The 25,588-nt window shown below is 42.4% G+C and overlaps 1 protein-coding gene across 3 annotated transcripts in view; it reads left to right on the forward strand.

Moving 5' to 3' along the window:
- The first annotated feature begins 2,045 nt into the window (after positions 1–2,045).
- The window catches only part of LOC124001887 (rho GTPase-activating protein gacJ-like), a 34,377-nt gene continuing 10,834 nt past the window's right edge, over positions 2,046–25,588 (forward strand). For 2 of the 3 annotated variants that reach the window (XM_046309024.1, XM_046309023.1), the window contains exons 1-9: positions 2,046–2,196; positions 4,368–4,619; positions 4,828–4,947; positions 5,081–5,134; positions 5,320–5,399; positions 5,585–5,678; positions 6,087–6,158; positions 14,692–14,913; positions 15,952–16,043. In XM_046309024.1, the coding sequence (XP_046164980.1) occupies positions 2,151–2,196; positions 4,368–4,619; positions 4,828–4,947; positions 5,081–5,134; positions 5,320–5,399; positions 5,585–5,678; positions 6,087–6,158; positions 14,692–14,913; positions 15,952–16,004 (993 nt within the window). In that variant the 5' untranslated portion in view covers positions 2,046–2,150 and the 3' untranslated portion in view covers positions 16,005–16,043. The remainder of the gene's footprint in view (positions 2,197–4,367; positions 4,620–4,827; positions 4,948–5,080; positions 5,135–5,319; positions 5,400–5,584; positions 5,679–6,086; positions 6,159–14,691; positions 14,914–15,951; positions 16,044–25,588) is intronic. The other variant, XM_046309025.1, reaches the window with a different exon arrangement.

A 25,588-nucleotide genomic window follows, 5' to 3' on the forward strand; every position in this document is an offset into this window, starting at 1 on the left:
CAAAAGAACATGAAAACTAAGCTTAATGAGCCCTAAAAGGTTAACTAGTATTGCTCCATGTTATAGCAACCAGGCCAAACAGAACCTCAACTTCCACTCAAGTCTAAACCCCAGGAACAACCCACAACCCAAGACCTCACCTCGACCTAACCACATAGCACCACACTCGCACTCCGGTCCAATATTGAGATCTTATGAACCAATTGGTTTAGATATTATTTTACTTTAGGCCTCAACTCTGTCTACTTTGGCTCTGTAGACATCAACACTGGCCTGTACTGACTGTACGTTTAGCTTCATGAATTACTAGCACATTATTTGAGATTAAAAGGGTTTCTCAGAACGTTGGCTTGTTTTAATGGGGAAAGTGTAAATCATTTGACATGGAATGTTTCTTGAGGACTGAGTCAGAGTCCAACTTTCCGCCCAAAGGTACCAGCAGCGTCTGTCTCACTGTTGGGTCAGATGTTGCCAAGACACTCTCAAAAGCTCCATTGACAAAGCGTTTTGGATTTAGAGGAGAGAGCTGTGGTTATGGTTTTATTCGCCTATGATACAATGCTGACCTCTTGTGGATAAAAATAAAACTGGCATTCTGATCTCCAATCAAATCAAATGACATAAACATGTTTAGCAGATGTTATTGCGGGTGTAGCGAAATGCTTGTGTTCTAGCTCCAACAGTGCAGTAATATCTAACAATTTCACAACAATACACGCAAATCTAAAGTAAAGGAATGGAATTAAGAATATATAAATATTTGGACGAGCAATGTCAGAGCGGCATAGACTAAGAAGAATAGAATACAGTATATACATGTGGTGGCCAGTCTGATGGCCTTGAGATAGAAGCTGTTTTTCAGTCTCTCGGCCCCAGCTTTGATGCACCTGTACTGACCTCGCCTTCTGGATGATAGCGGGTTGAACAGGCAGTGGCTCGGGTGGTTGTTGTCCTTGGTGATCTTTTTGGCCTTCCTGTGACATCGGATGCTGTATGTGCCCTGGAGGGCCCTGTGGTTGTGGGGGGTGCAAATCAAAATATTATTTGATTTGATTGTATCTGACATTCACGCCCTGCATGCGGTTTTGCTCATTTGCTAGGTGATAGAAATGTCAGTACTATGTTAACGATTATATCCTGTGGATATTTTGCCTCAAATTTCGAGTAGTTGAAGGACCAACCGCACAGATAGACAACCTATAGTGTAAGTTAAAATTGTATTCAACATTCTAGCTTGTAAGCAACATGTCCAGGATTCTGCAGTGTTTTCTTTGACGGCATACCAGCAACTGGTATCAAAGTGTAAATTTATTAGGCAACTGGAGAGGATGAGGAGTGTGCGAGAGGCCTTTAAATCCACTATCACTACACTCTTAGAAAAAAGGGTTCATCTGCTGTCCCCATAGGATAACCCTTTTTGGTTTCAGGTAGAACCCTCTGTGGAAAGGGTTCTACCTGGAACCAAATGGGTTCTACCTGGAACAAAAAAGGGTTAATTCATGGGTTATCCTATGGGGACAACTAAAGAACCCTTTTAGGTTCCAGACAGCACCTTTTTTTAGTTATTTGTTGCCTGAGCCCCATCGTCACTGTATGTGCCTGCTGTCTGTTGCCTTCAAAGGAAAGAACTGAGAGGTTACAAGGAAGACATAAATGCAGCATGATGACTCAGATCAACAACAAGTATCTGTGGCAACCTGATAATGACAGACATGACCCAATGCAGTCTTAAGATGAGGTAAGATAAGGGTGTTGTAAGGGTACCTTAACACACACAAGCATCAGGAATCAAATTCAGCAACCACTTTTAATGATGGAATCAAACATTAAATGTCTGGGGTTGGGTATGGGCAGAATCCTAGATCATAGAAAAGCATTACTCCTCTGCTTTTGAGAGAATGTCTGAATTCTGGACCTGGGGGGGGGTAGTTTTGTATAAAAGTTTGTCATTTCCCCCAGTACTTTTTCTAGCAACGCTATTTCTCTATTATACATCCTGTGGCGGTGAATGTTCTCTGTGGCTTCATGGCCCAGCATCCTGAGAGGGATGCACTAGACTGCACTGCATTTCCTCACTCTGTTAGTGACACAGTCTACAGCAGGCTACTAGAGTGACAAGGAAAGAGAACTACACACAAGGGTTACTCAAAATGGACAAAATGCAGTTGACTTTTTCCTGTCTGACTGTCCTTTTGGGTAAGCTGCCTCTCTGCCTTTCTCTGTTTTTGTGACATTTACAGTATGTTTACATTTGAGTCATTTAGCAGACGCTCTTATCCAGGCTGACTTACAGGAGACGTGTTGATGTGCCCTTGTGCAAGAGCACGTCAACCTAGTCGGCTCGGTGATTCGAACCAGCGACCTTTCGTTTATTGTCCAAAAGCTCTTTTTTAAAAATCTTTAAAGTAATAACAAAAATAGATTTTATTTTTGGGGGCTGGCCAAACACTCTTAAGGTTACTTGAATGTTATCTAGTATAACATTACTTTGATGTACTTTGCTTGTTTTTGTATAGTTAAGATCAAGTCTTTGATTATTTTGCACAGGTTATTGTACAAATACGAGATTGTTTTCTCAACTGGTTTTGTCAATTCAGTTTATCTGCCCAAAAAAGCTGCTGATGTAATCAATGCTCTATCTATGCAATGATTTATTCTCTCTATATTCTAGACAGTGTTGGTTGGGGAAGCTACTCTGATATTATAGTCTACCAAACTCCCAATTACTTTACATTGGAAGATGATGAGCTACACTAAAGCTACCCTTACAGGGCTCTACGAGGAGCATGTGTGCACCTAACTTGAAAAATGCAGGTGCACACAAATACATTTAGGAGCACAATGAAAGATATTTGAGATATTACATCCTTGATTTTTCTATTCCAGTTCTCACAGCAAAAGAATTAGGCGCATATGCGAGTTAAAAGGTGGTGCTGTAGAGCCCTACCTCAAGGGAACTATAGTTTACTTAAACTTGTTGTGGATCGGTGTCCCGTCTACGGGACAGTTGTTGCTCAATATGCAAAATGTGACTACAACTTCATTTGAACTTTAAAAAAAAAGAAGTTCACTACATTGAATCGCTACTTTGTGAAAATGATCATTTCTAAATCTGAAATATCCTAGACCGGGGATTCCCAAACTCTGATACCAACAAAATAGAAAGGAGATTATTTCCTACTTCACCCATACTTTATTTTCTTATTGCAAAAAACAAGTAGTGTGTAGTTCCAGTAGTTAGCTACACCACAACATGGCAACAAAGTAATAAACTACTGAAAACACTACCAAGATGTGAATTTAGTTCAACTACAGTACCAGCAAGCTACCACAAAATGTTATTAATCAAATTAAATCAAATCAAATGTTATTTGTCACATACACATGGTTAGCAGATGTTAATGCGAGTGTAGCGAAATGCTTGTGCTTCTAGTTCCGACAATGCAGTAATAACCAACAAGTAATCTAGCTAACATTTCCAAAACTACTACCTTATAGACACAAGTGTAAGGGGATAAAGAATATGTACATAAAGATATATGAATGAGTGATGGTACAGAGCGGCATAGGCAAGATACAGTAGATGGTATTGAGTGCAGTATATACATATGAGATGAGTATGTAAACAAAGTGGCATAGTTAAAGTGGCTAGTGATTCATGTATTACATAAGGATGCAGTAGATGATACAGAGTACAGTATATACGTATACATATTAGATGAATAATGTAGGGTATGTAAACAGTATATTAGGTAGCATTGTTTAAAGTGGCTAATGATATATTTGACATCATTTCCCATCAATTCCCATTATTAAAGTGGCTGGAGTTGAGTCAGTGTGTTGGCAGCAGCCACTCAATGTTAGTGGTGGCTGTTTAACAGTCTGATGGCCTTGAGATAGAAGCTGTTTTTCAGTCTCTCGGCCCCAGCTTTGATGCACCTGTACTGACCTCGCCTTCTGGATGATAGCGGGGTGAACAGGCAGTGGCTCGGGTGGTTATTGTCCTTGATGATCTTTATGGTCTTCCTGTGACATCGGGTGGTGTAGGTGTCCTGGAGGGCAGGTAGTTTGCCCCCGGTGATGCGTTGTGCAGACCTCACTACCCTCTGGAGAGCCTTATGGTTGTGGGCAGAGCAGTTGCCGTACCAGGCGGTGATACAGCCCGACAGGATGCTCTCAATGTTGCATCTGTAGAAGTTTGTGAGTGCTTTTGTTGACAAGCCAAATTTCTTCAGCCTCCTGAGGTTGAAGAGGCGCTTAATGTCATTAATAGGACCAGTTGAATGTCATTAATAGGACCAGTTGAACTACATGTAGTTCACTACTCCCCAACACTGATTCTAAACCATACCCATGTCTTTTTCCAGGTCTCGTCCTGGCTTCTACCACCACAGCCCAGACACAGCCAGTCAATCCCACTGTAACCCAGCCCACCTCAGCCTCCGACCCAGCCAACAACACAGCCACTCTAGGACACACCACGGTTGTAGACAACAATAATTTAACATTATCCGCCATAAACCCAAACCTTACTGATCTCATTTTTGATAACGTCCCTATAACCAATTCCACCGGGAGGCCTAACCACACGGTAACCACACCACTGAAGACCAGTTCAGGTAGGTTGGAGTTGCTGCTTTCACTGTATGGTCAGTTTCTGGTCAGTGGTCGATACTGGAGATGGAGTCTTGACCTTGTTGTCTTGGGTCAACAAGACCAGTCGATACAGTCTCGGTCTCAAGGGGTCTAAGTCTTGGCTCCATCTCTGATCGATGCTAATTTCCTACCTGCTTTGGTGGAGGTAAAGTAACAGTCGTTTTTCTCAAGATGCCTCTCCAGGACCGACATCCTGGCCCTCACCAATGGACGTCTCTACATCAAAGCTCCCAGCAGAGGCCAGCAGCACAACTGCTAGCACTTCTGCTACTAGCACCACCGAGAATAGAAGTGAGTTGATCTCACCAGAGTGAAGTGAATCCACTGTGAAGTGAATCCACCGTGAAGTGAATCCACTGTGAAGTGAATCCACCATGAAGTGAATCCATCAGCACACAACTTTTATCTTCTCTTTATTCAAAAGGTTTGGCGGGAACTGCTCAACCAAAACCCTCTGCGAGAAAATCGCCCCACATTGGTAACATGATTGCATTTAAAAAATGTCTCAAACTTGCCCAACGGTGTGTGTTCTGACACCAAATCTGAATTGGTTGTCATTTGTCAGACTAACCCACATTATAAATGACATCAACATTTAGGTCCAGAATGACTTGGCCTTTTATCTTGTTGCTCAACAATTGATAGTTTTCTGTTTCTTGATAGGGTTGATCATCTTTATTGTGATCATCATCGCTGCCTGTCTGCTTGGACTAATATGCTTCTTTACTAAGAAGACATCAAGGGTGAGTAAGGTATATGCTGTTTGTCCAGTTCAATTCTCTGATTTAATCCATTCTAACATTCTATAACAAATCTTCAACTTGACTTTGTACAAACACCAAAACGCTACCATTCAATGATGTCTGTAGATGCCTGTCTGTTTTCTAGCCCGTTGAGGTGTGTGTGTTGTACCCTGTTGTGTTTTCAGAGGTACTCCGTAGATCTCCGAGACAGGCATGAGGATCTGCCTCTGAGTACTGCGGATCCCGACGCCGTGTTTGACAACTCCTCAACACAGAAGGGTGACAACATAGAATGACATAAAATATGTATAGAATAAAACATGCAGTATTATACATCTGTATGGATGAGAATACACTACATTTATTTACACTCTCCTCATTAACGATCATTTACTACACATTAATAGGGAAACTTAGACATCACCAAAACACTTCTGTAAATCTTGATTTAGATTTGATTCCTCCCATGCTAACAGTGAAATGCTTACTTATGGGCCATTCCTAACAATGCAGAGAGAAAGACAAACTGAACTACCCCAAAAAAGAACAATGAGCATCTAGCTAATGTACATTAACTTGTGGTCAATAACGTGTTAGACTGGTAGTAACCATTTTTAATTCAACCTTTATTTAACTAGGCAAGTCAGTTAAGAACAAATTGCATGTTGTCTTTGATCACCTCTCCAGGGATGGACACCTTTACCGCCGTGGATCTCAACAGCACCGAGGTCCTGGTTAAGGGAAGTGAGGGAGAAAGAGGTGAGCTTGATGAAGCAATGGACAAGTGCATGTACTGTCCTCTCGTAGGGTCACTTTGCTGGGTCTATGACAATGTGCCCCCAAAGAGGAACAATTCTCTATTGAGAATTCTATATTTGTAGTTTTATGAGTTGTTGAGTTATTGCACAGTGATCTGTCAGGTGTGATGTATTGTTTCGTTACTGGAATGGCTTTTGTGTTCAGAGTGGATTTCCTCTTTTGCAACAGCCGTTAAAGAGAAGAGAGAAGGAAGTCAATGTGTGCTAATAGCTCAAATATATTCGTAGTTATCTACGTTTTAAAATGGCCAGAGTCACAGCTGAAATAATACATTTTTCAACTTATTTTTTAAAACTTCATCATGTCTTGTGTGGCAGGTGTGTGGGAATAGTGAGAACTTCAAAGAAAAGAGAAACCCGCACACTGCTCTCGCCGGCTCTTGCTCATATCACTGTTTCTATTCAAGTTTGATTCAAAACAGTGAATTGAGCACTGTGTGAGGTTTAGAGTCCCTAAGAGCTTACATTTACAGTCACGGCCGAAATGATTGGCACCCTTGATAAAGATGATCAAAAAAGACTGTGTAAAATAAATAATGCAAATACTGAGGTTTATTAATTAATTTATTTTTTATTTAACCAGGTAGGCCAGTTGAAAACAAGTTCACATTTACAACTGCGACCTGGCCAATGTATTGGAACATTATATTACTAATACAACTGCTCAGAGAAAAATATGTTGTTTAACAAGTAATAAAACAAATCTAAAAAATATATCAAAATGATAAGCTCTCCTAACGATTCTTATAAATAAAATCAAACAGAATTGAATCAGCATTAACATAGTATACTTTTTTTGCATTCATCTCAGCCTATAGGGGAACTCAAACTATATTTTAGTGTCTTTTTCATTAGTCCACTGTTGATACAGTCCCAAAATGTTTTGCATGTCAGCAGTCACATTTTTAAGATATTTGTCCTGTAACACACATATGTCATGGAAATGTGTTTTTTTGCATATCACAACTCCCCCTGAAGCAAAGTGTCCCTGGCCACTTATTCATGGTGACACAAAATGCATAATTTACAGAACTGTATTGTGGCCTTTCTTGACTTCCTGTTTAACTGGGGTAAAAATGAAGTAACACGCATGTAAAATCCATTTGTCATCCATCACAATGGGGAAAAGGAAACTACTGGGCAACATTTACAAAGTTTAAAACCACTGGAACAGAGGTTAGCATGTCTGGTAGAAGACCCGAGTGTAACTTGTCCCCAATCACAGTGAGGAAAGATGGTTAGGCAAAGAAAAGACCGAGGGTCATCTTTCGAGAATTACCGAACTTGGTCGCATCCTGGCGTCACCAAGACTCCAAATCTACAAATAGACGCCACCTCCATGCCAATAGGAGCCTTTATTGAGCAACAAATGTAAATGCCTGGTGTTCGCTAAACAGCATTGGCACTTGGATTGGAACCAGGTGCTATGATCAGATTAGACAAAAATAGAGCTATTTGGTCACACACACCGTGGTTTGGTGTTTAAGAGACACATCCTCATACATACTGTAATATATGGTGGTGGATCTTTGATGTTGTGGGGGCTGTTGGTTCTGGGCCCTTGCTAACTAAGGTCAACGGCATCATGAACTTTACCAAGTTTTTAAAATTATTTATTTAACTAGGCAAGTCAGTTTAAGAATAAATTCTTATTTACAATGACGGCCTACACTGGCCACCCTATGGGACGGCTGGTTGTGATACAGCCTGGATTCAAACCAGGGTGTCTGTAGTGACACCTCTAGCACTGAGATGCAGTGCTTTAGACCACTGCGCCACTCAGGAGCCCAAAGTTACAGTACATCTTTGCCAAAAACCTGGTTGCTTCTGCCAGAAGGCTAAAACTTGGCCACAAGTGGATCTTCCAGCAAGGAAATGACCCCAAGAACACATCAAAATCCACAAAGAAAAGGTTGATTGGCCACAAAATTAAACATTTGTGGTAGCCATCCCATCTTCGGACTTTCAATCATTTTGATACCCATCTTTTTTTTTAAATGTCTTGGTAAACAAAATATTTTATCTGTGAGCAATTGTATTAATATAATATAATTTCCCCCAAAATGTTGAGCATACAATATATCTCAGTATTTGTGTTATTTATACAGTCTTTTTTCTCATCTTTATCAAGGGTGCCAATACTTTCAGTCATGACTATGCATTGTTTAGATAGATAAGAACTTCCCCACTGGGCAAAAACGGATTGAATCAACTTGGAAAACTGATTGGATTTGAAAGAAGTCATCAACATTAGGGATTTTCATCGTTTTTTCTCCTTTCTTTAGAACCTAAATCCAATGAGATTGAGCCATTTTTTGTCACCTTGAATTCACGTTAATTAACAACTCAACCAAACGTACTGTAAATCAAAACGAGACGTTGAACTGCCTAGTGGGTCAGCTCTCATTGCCCACGCCTTTGTGACACCATGGTCACCATCCATAACACGTTTGATTTGTCAAATGTTTTCTCACGCCCCAGGCTAACTCTGCCCGGTGTCAGATCATTCTTTGAATAACAGAGCCGCATGACTCGTGGAGGTTGATATGCGAGAATAGACTGTATGACACGTGTATGTCTGTGTGTGACTTCAGCCTGATCTCAGTGTGATAACCTCCAGATAAGGGTTAGACTGACCTCTATGCAGCAGACCTGGGTTCAAACAGTATTGGTCTTCTTGCCAAAACGTTAAGCGTTAAGCATTTGACTGAGCTTACCTGCCAGATAGGAAGGGTTTACGCATTTGGGACTTTTACAAAACGTCAAATGATTAGCATTTCAGTGCTCTCAATCTGTTGAATGTATTACAAGAGACACTATAAAATGGAATGTCCCGTCTTGCTCCATTGAAAGACAGCACCCAACCTACTCTGTGTAATGTCATCTTTGTGGTGAGGTGCCATACCAACGTCCGCCACTGGATGGAAACAAAACCCTAGAGAATGAACAGGAGAGTCAAAGCACAGAGCGAGTTGTTCATTGGTCTCTGATGGATGTGTAACTACAGCTTCTATGGTATAGGTTACCTTTAATGTGTTCTTGTGTTATAAGACATGACCTTTTATACTGTGGTCTATTGTTCTCAGTGCTTTAAACAGAGGACATTTCAAAATATTTTGCCACATATGCGAGAAAAATGGTGGCACTGTAGAACCCTGCTAAAGAATCCTGGATGTCAGGCATCAGACACCTGTGTAATAAAACACACACAGTGAAATAATGGAAACATCAACCGTTATAGTAAGAGAAGAGAACACCATGCAGCTGTTTTAATTTATTCTCAACCTGTGATAGCCCTTCCTTTTGACCTAACTTTTCATTTAGGTTGAAAGTGGTTGAATTCTTATTTCTCTCAGAGGTCTTCCCAGGCTTTGTGACTGTTGTTGGCATGTCTGAGCCTGTCTTTCTCTCTTCGCCCTGAGTCACACTTTGTGGAATGGGTCAGTTTTGATTGGCTCTTTTAAAAGTAACTACCTCTCAAGTCATTTTTTCCCTCTCCTTTAAAAAAAATCATCAACTCAAGACGTTGCACTGGCATCATGTGTTGCTACTGTTTTGATGCAGCTCAGTAGCGACAGACGTCTGCTTCTTTTGCACTTCTCCCGGCAGTAACCTTTCATCTTGACTTTTTTTCTGTGCTCTTTCTGAAAGAGATACAAGTCAAACAAATGAAACCATGATTTGGAGAGGTGTGAATTCCACTGTTGTAAAAGCATACTGCTGCCCCATGCCTGTAAAGTCAGTCTGTTAAAAAAGGATAGACAACTGTCACTAGGCCTGGGTTTGAGATGGACGCAATGGAAAGGATCTGATGTGTATGAAGCAGAGTAATGAGAACAGTTGAACTCCTTTTAGAATGAATTACGCACGCTCAAACACAAAGACACACAGATTAGACATGGTCTCTATTTCTTAACCTCTCTGTGGTCTTTACGGGTGTCAAAATCCTTGCACTGCAGTCCGTCTCCTTTACTAGAGGTGTGGAGAGAAAGCCCTTTTGAAATATTTTGGTTGTTGTCGGTCCTTTATGTATTTGTGTTCCTTTTTATGGTTTGGCTTGACCAAAATGTCCTACATGTCCGTCAGCTGATCGATTTGGTCGACTTCCACTTTGTAGGATTGTTTTTCGGTGCCATGATGTAAGGGTTAGATTGTGTTACTACATACTCGGTGTGATGTTGTAAGAACCTCTTGAACCTCAGAAAAAGGGGAAACGTTGCTATTCTCGTTTTCAAGAGTTCTCTGCTTGTGGAAGTACACACACACACACACACACACACACACACACACACACACACACACACACACACACACACACACACACACACACACACACACACACACACACACACACACACACACACACACACACACACACACACACACACACACACACACACACACACACACACACACACACACACTACTGGTCAAAGGTTTTAGAACACCTACTAATTCAAGGGTTTTTCTTTTCTTTGTATTATTTTCTTCATTGTTGAATAATAGTGAAGACATCAACGCTATGAAATAACACATAGGGAATCATGTAGTAACCAAACAAGTGTTAAACAAATCCAAATACATTTTAGATTCTTCAAAGTAGCCACCCTTTGCCTTGATGACAGCTTTGCACAATCTTGGCATTCTCTCAACCAGCTTTACCTGGAATGCTTTTCCAACAGTCTTGAATGAGTTCCCACATATGCTGAGCACTTGTTGGCTGCTTTTCCTTCACTCTGCGGTCCACCTCATCCCAAACCATCTCAATTGGGTTGAGGCCAGGTCATCTGATGCAGCACTCCGTCATTCTTCTTTTTGGTCAAATAGCCCTTACACAGCCTGGATGTGTGTTGGGTCATTGTCCTGTTGAAAAACAAATGATAGCCCCACTAAGCACAGACCAGATGGGATTGGCATATAGCTGCAGAACGCTGTGGTAGCCTTGTTGGTCAAGTGTGCCTTGAATTCTACATAAATTACCGGCAGTGTCAACAGCAAAGCACCCCCACACCATCACACCTCCTCTTCCATGCTTCATGGTGGGAACTACACATGCAGAGATCATCCGTTCACCTACTCTGCGTCTCACAAAGACACAGCGGTTAGAACCAAAAATTGCACGTGGATTCATCAGACCAAAGGACAGATTTCCACCGGTGTAATGCCCATTGCTTGTGTTTCTTGGCCCATGCACGTCTCTTCTTCTTATTGGTGTCCTTTTAGTAGTGTTTTTTTCTCCTCTGAACAGTTGATTTTGAGATGTGTCTGTTACTTGAACTCTGAGGCATTTATTTGGGATGAAATTTCTGAGGCTGGTAACTCTAATGAACTTACCCTCAACAGCAGAGGTAACTCTGGGTCTTCCTTTCCTGTGGCGGTCCTTATGAGAACCCGTTTCATCGTAGCGCTTGATGGTTTTTGCGACTGCACTTGAAGAAACGTTCAAACTTCTTGACATTTTCCGCATTGACTGACCTTAATGTCTTAAAGTAATGACTGTCGTTTCTCTTTGCTTGTTTGAGCTGTTCTTGTCATAACATGGACTTGGTCTTTAACCAAATAGGGCTATCTTCTATATACCACCCCTACCTTATCACAGCACAACTGATTGGCTCAAATGCATTAAGAAGGAAAGAAATTCCACAAATAAACTTTTAAGAAGGTACACCTGTTAATTGAAATGCAATCCAGGTGACTACCCCATGAAGCTGGTTGAGAGAATGCCAAGAGTGTGCAAAGCTGTCATCAAGGCAAATGGCTACTTTGAAGAATCTCAAATATATAAATAATAAACAAATCAAAATACATATAACACCTTTTTGGATACTACATGATTCCATATGTGTTATTTCGTAGTTTCAATATCTCCACTATTATTCTACAATGTAGAAAATAGTAAAAAATAAAGAAAAATACTTGATTGAGTAGGTGTGTCCAAACTTTTGACTGGTACTGTATATATTTGTAACCATATTTTACAAACTATGAAAAACCCGAACTTTATCATTAATCCTTGCTAGCATGCAGAGCAATGCCTCGGCCTCTAATTAGTCCGCCACTCTCAACTTGTACCCCTGCCTGTCACTCTCTCATTCTTAGCTTTGGCTCCAGCTGTGAGGGATGACTTGAAACGACCTTAATCTCTACCAACTGCTCCTTAATCTCTACCAACTGCTCCTTAATCTCTACCAACTGCTCCTTAATCTCTACCAACTGCTCCTTAATCTCTACCAACTGCTCCTTAATCTCTACCAACTGCTCCTTAATCTCTACCAACTGCTGTGGCGACCGACCGTGACACTTTATTTTCTCAATTTCTGGACCCAGAGACTGATTTTAGCTCTCATCACGGCTAATTACAGATCTCACTCTCCATTCCCACATTCCCTTGGACAGTAAATTAGCGTGTTGGTTTTGAGTCGGTCGGGGGCCTGGAAGAAACTGACCTATTGACAGGGATTTGTTTTAGCAACCATCCACTGAGTGCCTTTTCAGGACATTTTGGGGGTTAAAAATGTATTCCCGTTCAAAATCCTATTTTCCTAGGGCCTCCCGGGTGGCGCAGTGGTTAAGGGCGCTGTACTGCAGCGCCAGCTGTGCCATCAGAGTCCCTGGGTTCACGCCCAGGCTCTGTCGTAACCGGGAGGTCCGTGGGGCGACGCACAATTGGCCTAGTGTCGCCCGGGTTAGGGAGGGCTTGGTCTCATCGCGCACCAGTGACTCCTGTGGCTGGGCGCAGTGTGTGCTAGCCAAGGTGGCCAGGTGCACGGTGTTTCCTCCGGCGCATTGGTGCGGCTGGCTTCCGGGTTGGATGCGTACTGTGTTAAGAAGCAGTGCGGCTTGGTTGGGTTGTGCATCGAAGGACGCATGACTTTCAACCTTTGTCTCGCCTGTACGGGAGTTGTAGCGATGAGACAAGATAGTAGCAGTTTCGTGGATACCACGAAATTGGGGAGAAAAAGGGGTAAAATTAAGAAATATTTAAGAATAATAAGAAATAATAAGATTTTCCCAGTCCCGAAACCCTTAAGCCAAAAATAGGATTTTAACAAATTCAGGACATGAAAAGGACATTGTGGTCCTGATCAGGTAGGAAAACATGAACACACAGTAGCCAGAGGTGTCACACCCGTTACCGCTCCCCCTCTCTGGCACTCGAGGGTGCCAAGCTGCCCATCATTACGCACACCTGTCACCATAGTTACGGGCATCAGCGCTTCATTGGACTCACCTGGACTCCATCAATTTATTGATTGCCTCCTATATATCTATCTATTCAATCAAATTTCAATCAAAGCCCTTCTTACATCAGCTGATATCACAAAGTGTTGTACAGAAACCCAGCCTAAAACCCCAAACAGCAAGCAATGCAGGTGTAGAAGCACGGTGGTTAGGAAAAACTCCCTAGAAAAGCCAGAACCTAGGAAGAAACCTAGAGCAGAACCAGGCCACGAGGGGTGGCCAGTCCTCTTCTGGCTGTGCTGAGTGGAGATTATAACAGAACATGGCCAAGATGTTCAAATGTTCATCGATGACCAGCAGGGTCAAATAATAATAATCACAGTGGTTGTAGAGGGTGCAACAAGCCTCAGGAGTAAATGTCAGTTGGCTTTTCATAGCCGATAATTCAGAGTATCTCTACCACTCCTGCTGTCTCTAGAGAGTTGAAAACAGCATGTCTGGGACAGGTAGAACGTCCGGTGAACAGGTCAGGGTTCCATAGCCGCCGTTTGATCCCTGTGTCAGCAATAATGTTATGTTTCCCTTGTCCATATGCTGCCCGTGTTTCATGTCTATTATCTATTAAATATTCACTCCCTGTACTTGCGTCTGGTCTCCCAGCGTCTGTCCTCACAAGAGGTAGCAATGGTGCTTAAAAAATAGCGGTTTACAGATCTGAATAATGCTGCAGATATGTCCAGAACAGCAGTGGTGTTACCCTCCCCCCCTCCCCAGCCTCGTAGTACCCTTGTTCCCACCATCCCCCTCAGTCCCCCCCCCCTCACCGTGGGTAAGATAATAACGAGGCGGCCATACTTTCCCACAGCTCTTAACCAGCTGTGTGGTGCTGCTCTCCCAGCAAGGCCCGGTCAGTAATCAGGACCTCATTAGGCGACCAACCAGAGGCCTGGGCCTGGATCAGCTGGCTCAGTAGAGGAGAAATCCCCCAACAGTCAAAGTGGCCAGAAACATTCTTGTAGGAACAGAAAGAGAAACACTGCCGGCCAGGAGACTCAGATAGGAAATGCTATCATTATAGTAATGCTTAGGGGTAATGACAAAGCACAGTCTTGCAGAGCAAGGTAAATATGCCTTTCTTAGCCGGAATTTGGGTGAACATGTATTAAATACAGGTTTATACAAGCAATAATGGGTCTGTTGAAATGTGCTGTGGCTCTTCAGAGATATGGTGTATAATTCAACTATAATATGTTAAGACACTGACATGATTAAACTCTGTACTCTCTCTGCAGCAGATAGTGAGAAAATCTCTGACTCTGACCCACCGCCTGCCAGCCCTGTGGACAAACCTGATGAGGGGGCCCCTGGAGATGTGGCCCCTGAGGCCCCAGTGGGGGAGACTGATGACGAGAACACTGTCTCCAATAAGACCTCAGTGGAGTCAGTGGAGGCCAACGAGAGCAACAACAATAACACCAGCATCACCGCCAGGGTCGCTTCAACAACTCCAAGAGGTTGGTATAGTTCAATATCTGTTACAACCTCTGTGTGTATGTGTCTCTTTCTGACGGCTTGGGGTAAAGAAGACACATTTCCGTTGAACATTTGTATACATCTTCTTCTAACGTCATGGTATCTATGTCTATTGATGCCGTTAATTGAATATTGTTCCTCGCCGTTTACAAAAAGTGGCCAAAAACAAATCACACCTCTCTTTTCGCTTCTTTTGAAAACACAACGAGACAGATTGGTTTATCCACTTCCTCTTTCTCTGTAATTGACTCAGGGATACAATGTTGAACAGAAGTGTTCTACTATGCCTTGAACATTCCTCTCCTGGGTGAGAATGTAATTAACACAGCATGGTGATAGGACCACAACTCCCAGACTATGTCCATATCTCAGTGTGAAGGATTCTTCTATAATTGGGTGGTGAAGACTGAACCAACAACTCAACACGACAGTTAGTTCAAGCTGTCGTTTTCTAAAGCAACATTCAGTTGGGCTCTATTAGCGGTGGTGCTTGAGTCAGTTTTGAATGTCTGGTCAAAACCGATGGAAAGCATCACTATATGGTCAAGCCATGGCAAGTGAAAGGCAGTAGTTAGCAGCAGATGTGTGTGTTTGACCCTTCCCCTTTACTAAGAGAGAACGCCAGTTGTAATTTCAACCGTTCAGCAGTCCAAAAATGCATGGAACATTTTGTAAACCGTGGCTGCAGGGTCACTCGTAAGAATGGCTGTAGGAGTCCATTGTTTAGATCCCACTACTGTCAGATGGTTCCACAGTATATGATTCAGAACACATGTTCTACCATGGCATCAGTATTGAATGTTCTACTTTGGCAGGGATCCTGACTGTAGGTCTGCTGCCATTACTCCAGCAGCCTTCAGTAACCATTAGCAGGTGAAATGGAGCCATAGATCTATGGTTAAAACTCCCCACGGTCATCACTTCATCTATGTCCTGTCTCCTCATTCTTTTGTTTCTCTCACACACACTTTTTCTCTCTCACACACTTTCTTCTCTCTCTCTCTCACACACTTTCTCAGGACGGGCAATGACCAGCAGCTTCTCTGAGGTTCCTCTGGACAACCCGGCCTAAAAGAGATCCTCCTTTATCTGCAGCCCCTTCACAACCACGGTAAGCCCCCATCGGACCCCCAACCTCCCCCCTGCAGCTGCTGAACTACTTCCCCAGCTCAGGTGTTAGTAAACGGATCAGCCCCCCCCACCCCCACCCTACCAGCCAGGTCAGCAGGCCGCAAACGACTTCTGCTGGAAGTGCCAGATATGTTACTGAACCGGTCTCCCTGAATTAACATTGCAGTATAAATAGGACGTCATAACCACCAATCTACCGGTACCGCTGGCCATTATCTATCAGTCTGCATTAGATTATGGGTTCCCATCTTCCTAAGTCTTCTTGATGAGGCTAATCCACATTTTTATATATATATATTCCTTGAAGGGATGTTTGTGGTTGTTGATGCCTCCCGACTCAACTCTCCATTGACGGTCAGAAGATATTGCAGCATATATCAAAGTTGAATTTCTTGTGTAGGGAGGATTTATATAGGCTCCAGGTTGAGTGAGAGGGACACTTATTTAATGGACAGACGTTGTTTAGCCTCTACAAGAACAAGTCATACAGCTAGAAGGAAACGACCACAACTTGCACATCAAATATCTTTCACAATCTACCAAACAGCTCCCAACCCTCTTCAAGATCTCCTTGCCCACTTGCCACTAAACAATGCATTTCCGATTTCCACTCATCCTCTCTCATACAGTTGTTCTGCTCATAACTCTGCCTCTTATCTCATTTCGATCAGGCACTCCAGCTCGATTCATCAGACAGACCCCAGCAGCTTGGGTCCTCTCGGTCAGTCAGTCAGACAGGAAGTTAGAACTATAGCCCCCTGCACCTGTGTCTCTCTTCTCTCTGAAGCCTGCCACCACTTCAGTGCTGCAGCCCAGGGCCTGGATCCTGAAGACCTGAGGAATCCATCCCACTCTTAGCAGCCGATGATAGGCCCAGATCTTAAGCCCGCCGCCGAGACGCAACGTGTTAACAGTCACAGGTTGCGTCCCATTTCAGAAAAAAGCAGACCTCCAGAAATCCCTGTTGTCAGATGGCACGTCCATCAGGGGTTGTCAGTCCTTCACTTTTTCTCACCTCTCTCTTCCTCCCCTCTTTCTCTATCGCTCAGTCAGTAGTTTTGCTTGGCCTGCTTTTTTGGGTGACCCTTAAGATAACGTGTAGTATTGACATTTCTTCATACAGTATAGTAGAATCACAAAATGTAGAAAGATGTCTAGTGACCATCCCTCATAAAACTACATTTACAGCAGAATGAACTAGGTCTCATAAAACTACATTTACAGCAGAATGAATTAAGTCTCATAAAACTACATTTACAGTAGAATGAATTAGGTCTCATAAAACTACATTTACAGCAGAATGAATTAAGTCTCATAAAACTACATTTACAGTAGAATTAATTAGGTCTCATAAAACTACATTTACAGCAGAATGAATTAGGTCTCATAAAACTACATTTACAGCAGAATGAATTAAGTCTCATAAAACTAAATTTACAGCAGAATGAATTAAGTCTCATAAAACTACATTTACAGCAGAATGAATTAGGTCTCATAAAACTACATTTACAGCAGAATGAATTAAGTCTCATAAAACTACATTTACAGTAGAATGAATTAAGTCTCATAAAACTACATTTATAGCAGAATGAATTAGGTCTCATAAAACTACATTTACAGCAGAATGAATTAGGTCTCATAAAACTACATTTACAGCAGAATGAATTAGGTCTCATAAAACTACATTTACAGCTGAATGAATTAGGTCTCATAAAACTACATTTACAGCAGAATGAATTTGGTCTCATAAAACTACATTTACAGCAGAATGAATTTGGTCTCATAAAACTACATTTATAGCAGAATGAATTAGGTCTCATAAAACTACATTTACAGCAGAATGAATGTGGTCATGTAGGAGAGTGGCATTAGAAGAGAAGGCTACTGCCTAGCACCACTGACAAACCTGTCCTTTTTGGGTATTTAGGAAAGGCTGGATAAGAAGCGTGGGGATTTGTAAGGCAGCCCGTTGCTCCATCCCAGTGGGAAGAATAGTCAGGGTTCCCCCTTTTTCTCCCTCTCTCTTCCTTTATTTCTTCTTTCTCTCGCTCTCCCCCCTCCAGGATGGTTTGAGCAGGAGATTTAGAACGAGGGTGAGTAAGGGGAGAATAGATCTTTATGTTTTAATAATGCAGGTATGCAAGTGTACACTATGCATGTACACTAATATGCACAGTGTAACCATAGTCATTCTTAAAGACGACTGACATGTCTCCAATCTCCGTCTTTAAGGTAGGGGAAAACGTTAGAGAAAGTCTTGCTAGCTTCAAGTAAGGTGGCTATGCTGTGGCTGTGTATATAATTACAATCATTGCCTTCAGGCTGCCATAATTAGTTCATTAGAGGATTGGATAATTGGTCCAGACAGAGCCACTCTCTGAAGAAATGACTACCTTGGTTCAGAGTATTTTACAGTACACAAGGCCCCATGCACCTCATCGTCCCAGGATCCATTCCATGTCATTTATTTACATACGTATTTAACAGAATCGTTGGAGACAGAGTTGACCATGTAGATGGAGAATAACTAACCGTAGATAATATATGACGACGTTAATAATCCTACATGTGTAATGTAGCAAAATACAGCTGTTAAAATGATATGTTTTATGCTAGTTTCTATTTACCTATGTCACAGTGGTATATTATCACATATACACACAGTTTAACATTTTAGTTCCTGGAGATTCTGGTACGTAATTGCTCCTATACCATTGCCTTCCAGAACTTTCGTTTGACTTACACAAACAGTGGGAGCTGAGTCTACCAGGGCTACCTTCTAGCAGCAGGTCCTTGATATGGTTTAGAGTTTCACACTGGGGGAGTGGTATTGGATCACGGCAACTACAGCGGCATTATTTATATTTCGGCAATGGAAAGCAAGACGGCCCACTGATAGGCTTGCTAGTTACACTCATAGGTTCTAGATAGCACCTTTTTTTCTAAGCGTGCAGCCTATTATTCTCACTGTTGAATGGTAGTTATTAACTCTATATTCTCAATACAGTGGAAAAGACTGGATGACACAGCTGCTTCAGCGGTGGATTTCACATTGAGCACGAGGAGAAAATGCCCTTCTTGGAAGGCGAGCTGGGCCTTGCTCATAAACAATAACAAAAGCGGTCTATTTTGTGCTTTACATGCAAAGAAAACATACTGAATCGACCTTGAAGGAGACCTAAAGAGGAAATCAAGAAACAACCAGTCCTTTCTTCCTTCCACCTGGTTTAGGTCGTGATGAGCAAGCTGGAAAGCCTGAACTTGAAAGGTCTCTTGTCTCCCCCATCCAGGGGAGATAATGGACATGACCTGACAGCTCACGAAACAGCATAATTAGCTGGTTAGGCCGGCTGTGTTATTTTCTAATCGGGTTTGCTTTCATGCTGTCAGCTCACAGGGGTTATCTTGAATTTGACTGGAATAGACCGTCGGTCCAGAGAGAGAGACAAGAAAATGTGGACAAGCCTAGCTAGTAATTAGTGTGGGCTGTTTTATTGTTCGAGAGGGGATTTCGTTCGATGTGATTGGACACACAGGTTCAAAGACAGGGAAAGGCTGTGTAGAGACTCAGAGGTCAAGGGTGAGATTATATCTCATATGTCTATGAACAGATCTACTAACTTTGCTTAGATATATTTGTCATTCATCGTCTCCAAAATAAATATTTTTCTTGTTTATGTAGTGGCAATGCTGTCCCCAGTAATAAAAAAGAAACCAGACCTCCATTTTGGGGTTTGAGTCCACCGTTTTGGACGTCCCAATGGCTCCATGGCAGTGTGAGGGGGTGCCTGGTCTCAGTAATAACAGTGGCTGGGTGCTGCTGGGTGGTGTTTCCTGCATGTGTGGGTTTTGATGTGGTGATGGAGATGACAGGGCTCTGTCATGTCACCTGACTGGCTTGATGTTTTATCACAGGGAGGGACTAGTGGAAAGGCAGGCTGGAAAGGCCCCTTACACACACACACACACACACACACACACACACACACACACACACACACACACACACACACACACACACACACACACACACACACACACACACACACACACACACACACACACACACACACACACACACACACACACACACACACACACACAGGACAGAAACAGCTGGTGTCAGCTGATCCCAAATCTGCCTCTTGTGTCCTGCACAACACAACAATGTTAGCCCACTAAGCTAAAAGCCTAAGCATTCGCTTGGGGAGCTCACACAAGTCTTCAGGCCTCAGACAAGCTTGATTCCCCAAACCATGACATAAGCAGTGTACTCTCTGCCCTGGCTCACCAACTGAGTTAGACATTGTGCAGGGCTCCACACTGAGAATCATTCAACAATAGACCAGCTCAGGATGTGTAATATGACAACAGCTGCATGTATCTACAGACTGATATTTATAATGTTATATTAGATTAGTATTAGGTCGTATTGTCTGACTCACATAGCACAAGTAGTCCTCTACTCTGACAATTACCTAGGTAATACAGTATATAGCCATGAGATTAAACACTTATTGGGTTTGAATGAGATTAAAACACACATGTTTGTGTTGGTGGCTGACTGCTGCCTGTGACCGAAGTTTGGAGGTGGAGAGCGTGGAGTCAGGTTTCAGTGTTGATGGTACTTAACTGTCTGAGGGTCCCAAAAGCCCTATGACAAAATGTCGTCTCTGGCGTCTAGTTTTGAATGTGATACTGTTATATACAGCCTCTGGATGTTACTGTTACCCACTGTTGTTCAAAACACATTTCTTTGATCATGAAATGCATCTGGTTTGACATGAAATCCTGACCTGATATCAACTTGTAATCCCTAAATTCCGTTACTGACTGAAAGACCACATAATGAGCATCTTCATAGTCATTGTTTATCACACAGCACTGTCAAATGACACCCCACGTCTCATTTTGTAAAGCCATTACCCTCAACATTTCGTACACCCCTTCTTTAATCCCTTCCGCCCTACTTATTTAAACCAGCGCAACACAGAAGGTCTTGAATTGCCTCCCTGTCTCCGTGTTTCTACTCAGCCAGTGTGTTGAGAGATGCAGAGTAAAGGTTCCCTTTGATGCTCAGATAAAGAGTTAAAGGCCTTCAGACACGCCCTATGCTGGCTGGGCTCCGCAAACACTCTCTCTCTCTCTCTCTCACACACACACACACACACACACACACACACACACACACACACACACACACACACACACACACACACACACACACACACACACACACACACACACACACACACACACGCACGCACACACGCACACGCACACGCACACGCACACGCACACGCACACGCACACGCACACGCACACACTGGCCTGGGTCCCCTCCTACATTGAAGTCACTGGAGGCTCATAGTAATGGCTGGAATGGAGTCATTTGAATGGTATAAACCACATGGAAACCACGTGTCCGGGACCATTCCATTGACTCCATTCTAGACATTATTTTTGTGCCGTCCTCCCCTCAGCAGCCTCCACTGTTTGACGTTGCTGTGCTGCATCCATCACAGATGGTTGATTTCTCTGTGAATCCTCACACCTTGTTTGTTTGCCTCTATTTGTAGTGCTGATCCAGGCCGGATTGTAGCGGGTCTAGCAGTGGATCTATTGACATATACAGGACCAGACAAACCTACTCATTCAAGGATTTTTCTTTATTTTTACTATCTTATACATTGTAGAATAATAGTGAAGACATCAAAACTATTAAATAATACATATGGAATCATGTAGTAACCAAAAAAGTGACGGTGAACCTTCGCCCCATTCTGAGGTCCTGAGCGCTCTGGTGCAGGTTTTCATCAAGGATCTCTCTGTTATTTGCTTCGTTCATCTTTCCCTCGATCCTGACTAGTCTCACAGTCATGTTGCTGATAAACATCTCTACAGCATGATGCTGCCACCACCATGCTTCACCGTAGGGATGGTGCCAGTTTCTTCCAGACGTGACGCTTGGCATTCAGGCCAAAGAGTTCAATCAAATCATAGAATCTTGTTTCTCATGGTCTGAGTCCTTTAAGTGCCTTTTGGCAAATTCCAAGTGTCATGTATGTGCCTTTTACTGAGGAGTGGCTTCCTTCTGGCCACTCTACCATAAAGGCCTGATTGGTGAAGTGCTGCAGAGATGGTTGCCCTTTTGGAAGTTTCTCCCATCTCCATAGAGGAACTCTGGAGTTCAGAGTTACCATAGGGTTATTAGCCACCTCCCTAAACAAGGCTCTTCTCCCCCGATTGCTCTGTTTGGCCAGGTGGCCAGCTCTAGGAAGAGTCTTGGTGGTTCCCTTCCCCAGATCTCTGCCTCGACACAATCCTGTCTCAGAGCTCTACGGACAATTCCTTCTACCTCATGGCTTTGTTTTTGCTCTGACGTGCACTGTCAACTGTGGGACCTTACATAGACAGGTGTCCAAATCATGTCCAATCAATTAAGTTTACAATAGGTAGACTCAAATTAAGTTGTAGAAATATCTCAAGGATGATCAATGGAAACAGGATGCACCTGAGCAAAGTTTTGAGTCTCATAGAAAAGGGTCTGAATACTTATGTAAATAAATTATTTTCCTAATACATTTCTAAAGCCTATTTTCGCTTTGTCATTATGGGGTATTGTGTGTAGATTGATGAGGGGGAAAAATGCAATCCATTTTAGAATAAGGCTGTAACGTAACAAATGTGGAACAAGTTAAGGGGTCTGAATGCTTTTGAATGCACTGTTTATTCAATCTTTGACACTCTTACTGACAGTTGTGGCTGCTTTGTGTGATATATTGTTGTCTCTACCTTCTTAGCCTTTGTGCTGTTGTCTGCGCCAATAATGTTTGTACCATGTTTTGTGCTGCTTCCATGTTGTGTTGCTACCATGCTGTGTTGTTGTCTTAGGTTTCTCATTATGTAGTGCTGTGTTTGCTCTCTTGTCGTGATGTGTGTTTTGTCCTATATTTATTTTAAATGTTTTATCCCAGCCCTTGTCCCCACAGGAGGACTTGTGCCTTCTGGTAGGCCATCACTGTAAATAAGAATGTGTTCTTAACTGACTTCCCTAGTTTAATAAAGGTTAAATAAATAAATAAATATTCCACATGGGAGTATATTCACTTTTGGTTGGTAGGCTGTAAAACAGAAACACTTCCTACAACTGCAACTCAGCTGTCTTTTCCTTTGGTTTTAGTGGTCAGGCGTGTTTCAGACGATCTAAATGTGTTTAGAATGCAAGAGGGTAAATTTACAAGAGGGCCACTTACAGGTGCTAATTAATCTATTATAAACATTTGGCTCACCCAAGCCTTCCTGTTAGCTTTGCATCTGTCATAACCTGGTCGTAGCCCTTTGCCCTTTTCCAGTTTTTAAAAATGTTTAAAAAAAAAAAAAAAATTTTTTTTTACCAACACTTAGTGAAACCATTAGTATATTTAACCATTACTATATTTAAACGTTAGGAGGCAGCCCTGCCTCACAGTACAGTACACAGCTGCTGGTGTGGGTGGAATGTAGCTAATGTAGCTAGCTAGCTGCTCGCTATTGAAACACTATCTCTTTCTGTGGCAGAGGTCAGAGCAACCTGGGTGTCAAATTCATCTTGTGAAAAATCCAATAACTGAGTGAAAAAGACATTTGCTAGTTCAGCCAGTTGATTTAGTGGCAGTTGTTTGCAGTAACAACCCTAAGTATACAAGTCCTCCTTCTCCAACCACTCTCTCTCTCTCTCTCTCTCTCTCTCTCTCTCTCTCTCTCTCTCTCTCTCCTCTCTCACTATCTCTCTCACTCACTCTCTCTCCCTCTCTCTCTCTCTCTCTCTCTCTCCCGCTCTCACTCTCTCTCTCTCTCTCTCACTCACTCTCTCTCTCCCTTTCTCTCTCTCTCTCTCTCTCTCTCGCTGTGTTTGAATTATAGTTTAGCTGTTTTATCATATACTTACACAAAACTCATATAGTCGACTAAAATATAGCCTTCCGTTGCTATCAAACTCTTGTTGCGTAGTAAGCTGATTAGCCTTGTTCATTAGCTTTCTGTAGAATACAAGGGAGTATAATTGATACATTGATTTGAGTATCTATTGCTAGCCCTGGTCTGTGATATTTTTACACACTATACTGTGCCTCTCTTTATGAAAGGAAGTATCTCTCCTTTATGTGACCTGAAACCATGCCCCAACCCATTAGTCATATCGGCAGTGCATTTACCACTGCTATCTGGTCCAGAGATCAGTCAGATCTAGTTTGTATAATACCACACACATCTCACGTGTTCACTTCCTGAACTTGTCTCCATATCACAAAACCGCTAGGTGGGGTCGGTCCAACTTCCTGCTTGGGTTCCTTAACCTTCAGTGACCCTTTGCGGTGGGAGCTAAGTGAAAAGGTCAGAGGTCAGCGCAACCTAATTAAAGGGCATAGGCTGACCACAAGGAGATGAGTGATGTACTCCCTGTGTCCTAGGAGACACACCCACATTCTTTAGTGGTCACTGAGACATGTCCATGCAGAGGTTGACCTAGAGGGAATTGTCCTCATGGAACATCTAGACCTGCACACATTTAAAGCTGTAATATGTAACTGTTTGGGGGACCCAACAAAATTCACATAGAAATGTGTCATTCTCAACTCTAAGAAGTGGTAGATATGTTCTAGGTGCATTATTTCTATACTCCCGGTCTTACCTTTTATAGTTGCAAATTTTACTTTCTGTTTCATACACCAGCTTCAAACAGCAACATATTGTTTGGTATTTTCATAAGATATTTCACAGCGGTTTAGATGGTACATTGTTTCTCTACACTATACATTGCCTGTTTGGTCACATAAACTAAAATTAGGCAAACTATTAGAATTTTAGCAACCAGGAAATGGCAGAGCAATTTCTGCATATTGCACCTATAAACATACAGATGCCACACACACACACACACATACAGATGCCACACACACACACACACACACACACACACACACACACACACACACACACACACACACACACACACACACACACACACACACACACACACACACACACACACACACACACACACACACACACACACACACACACACACACACACACAGCCAGGTAAAGGAAAATAATTCTTAAGAGCTCACTTTTACAATTTCACTGTTCACCATACCCTCTACCTAACCCATTATTGATGGATGTCAGAGAACGGTGATCTCTGACCTTTTTTGAGTGTTTATATTTTAGACTCTTCCAAAGAGTTCCACCGTAGCTGTCACATTTTCCCTTCTCTCTCTTGTATTCCCGCCATGCTAGCAGACCGCTGGTTGCCAAGTGCTGTAAGACACACACCATTATTGACTTCGCTTTAGGAGCTAAATAATAATAATACCGGTCAGTCAACAAAGGAAAGCAGACGATAGAAAGGCAATGGCAATAAAATAATATGGCTATAAGTTTGATATGCTACATGGAAATGGTATTTACACCTTGGTAGCATAGCTTGTCAGAGGTCACCCAGGTTCCATAGCTCTCTAAATAGTGTCCCGTTGTTCGACACAG

The sequence above is a fragment of the Oncorhynchus gorbuscha genome, linkage group LG17, assembly GCF_021184085.1.
Source record: "Oncorhynchus gorbuscha isolate QuinsamMale2020 ecotype Even-year linkage group LG17, OgorEven_v1.0, whole genome shotgun sequence".
Taxonomy (NCBI): Eukaryota; Metazoa; Chordata; class Actinopteri; order Salmoniformes; family Salmonidae; genus Oncorhynchus; species Oncorhynchus gorbuscha.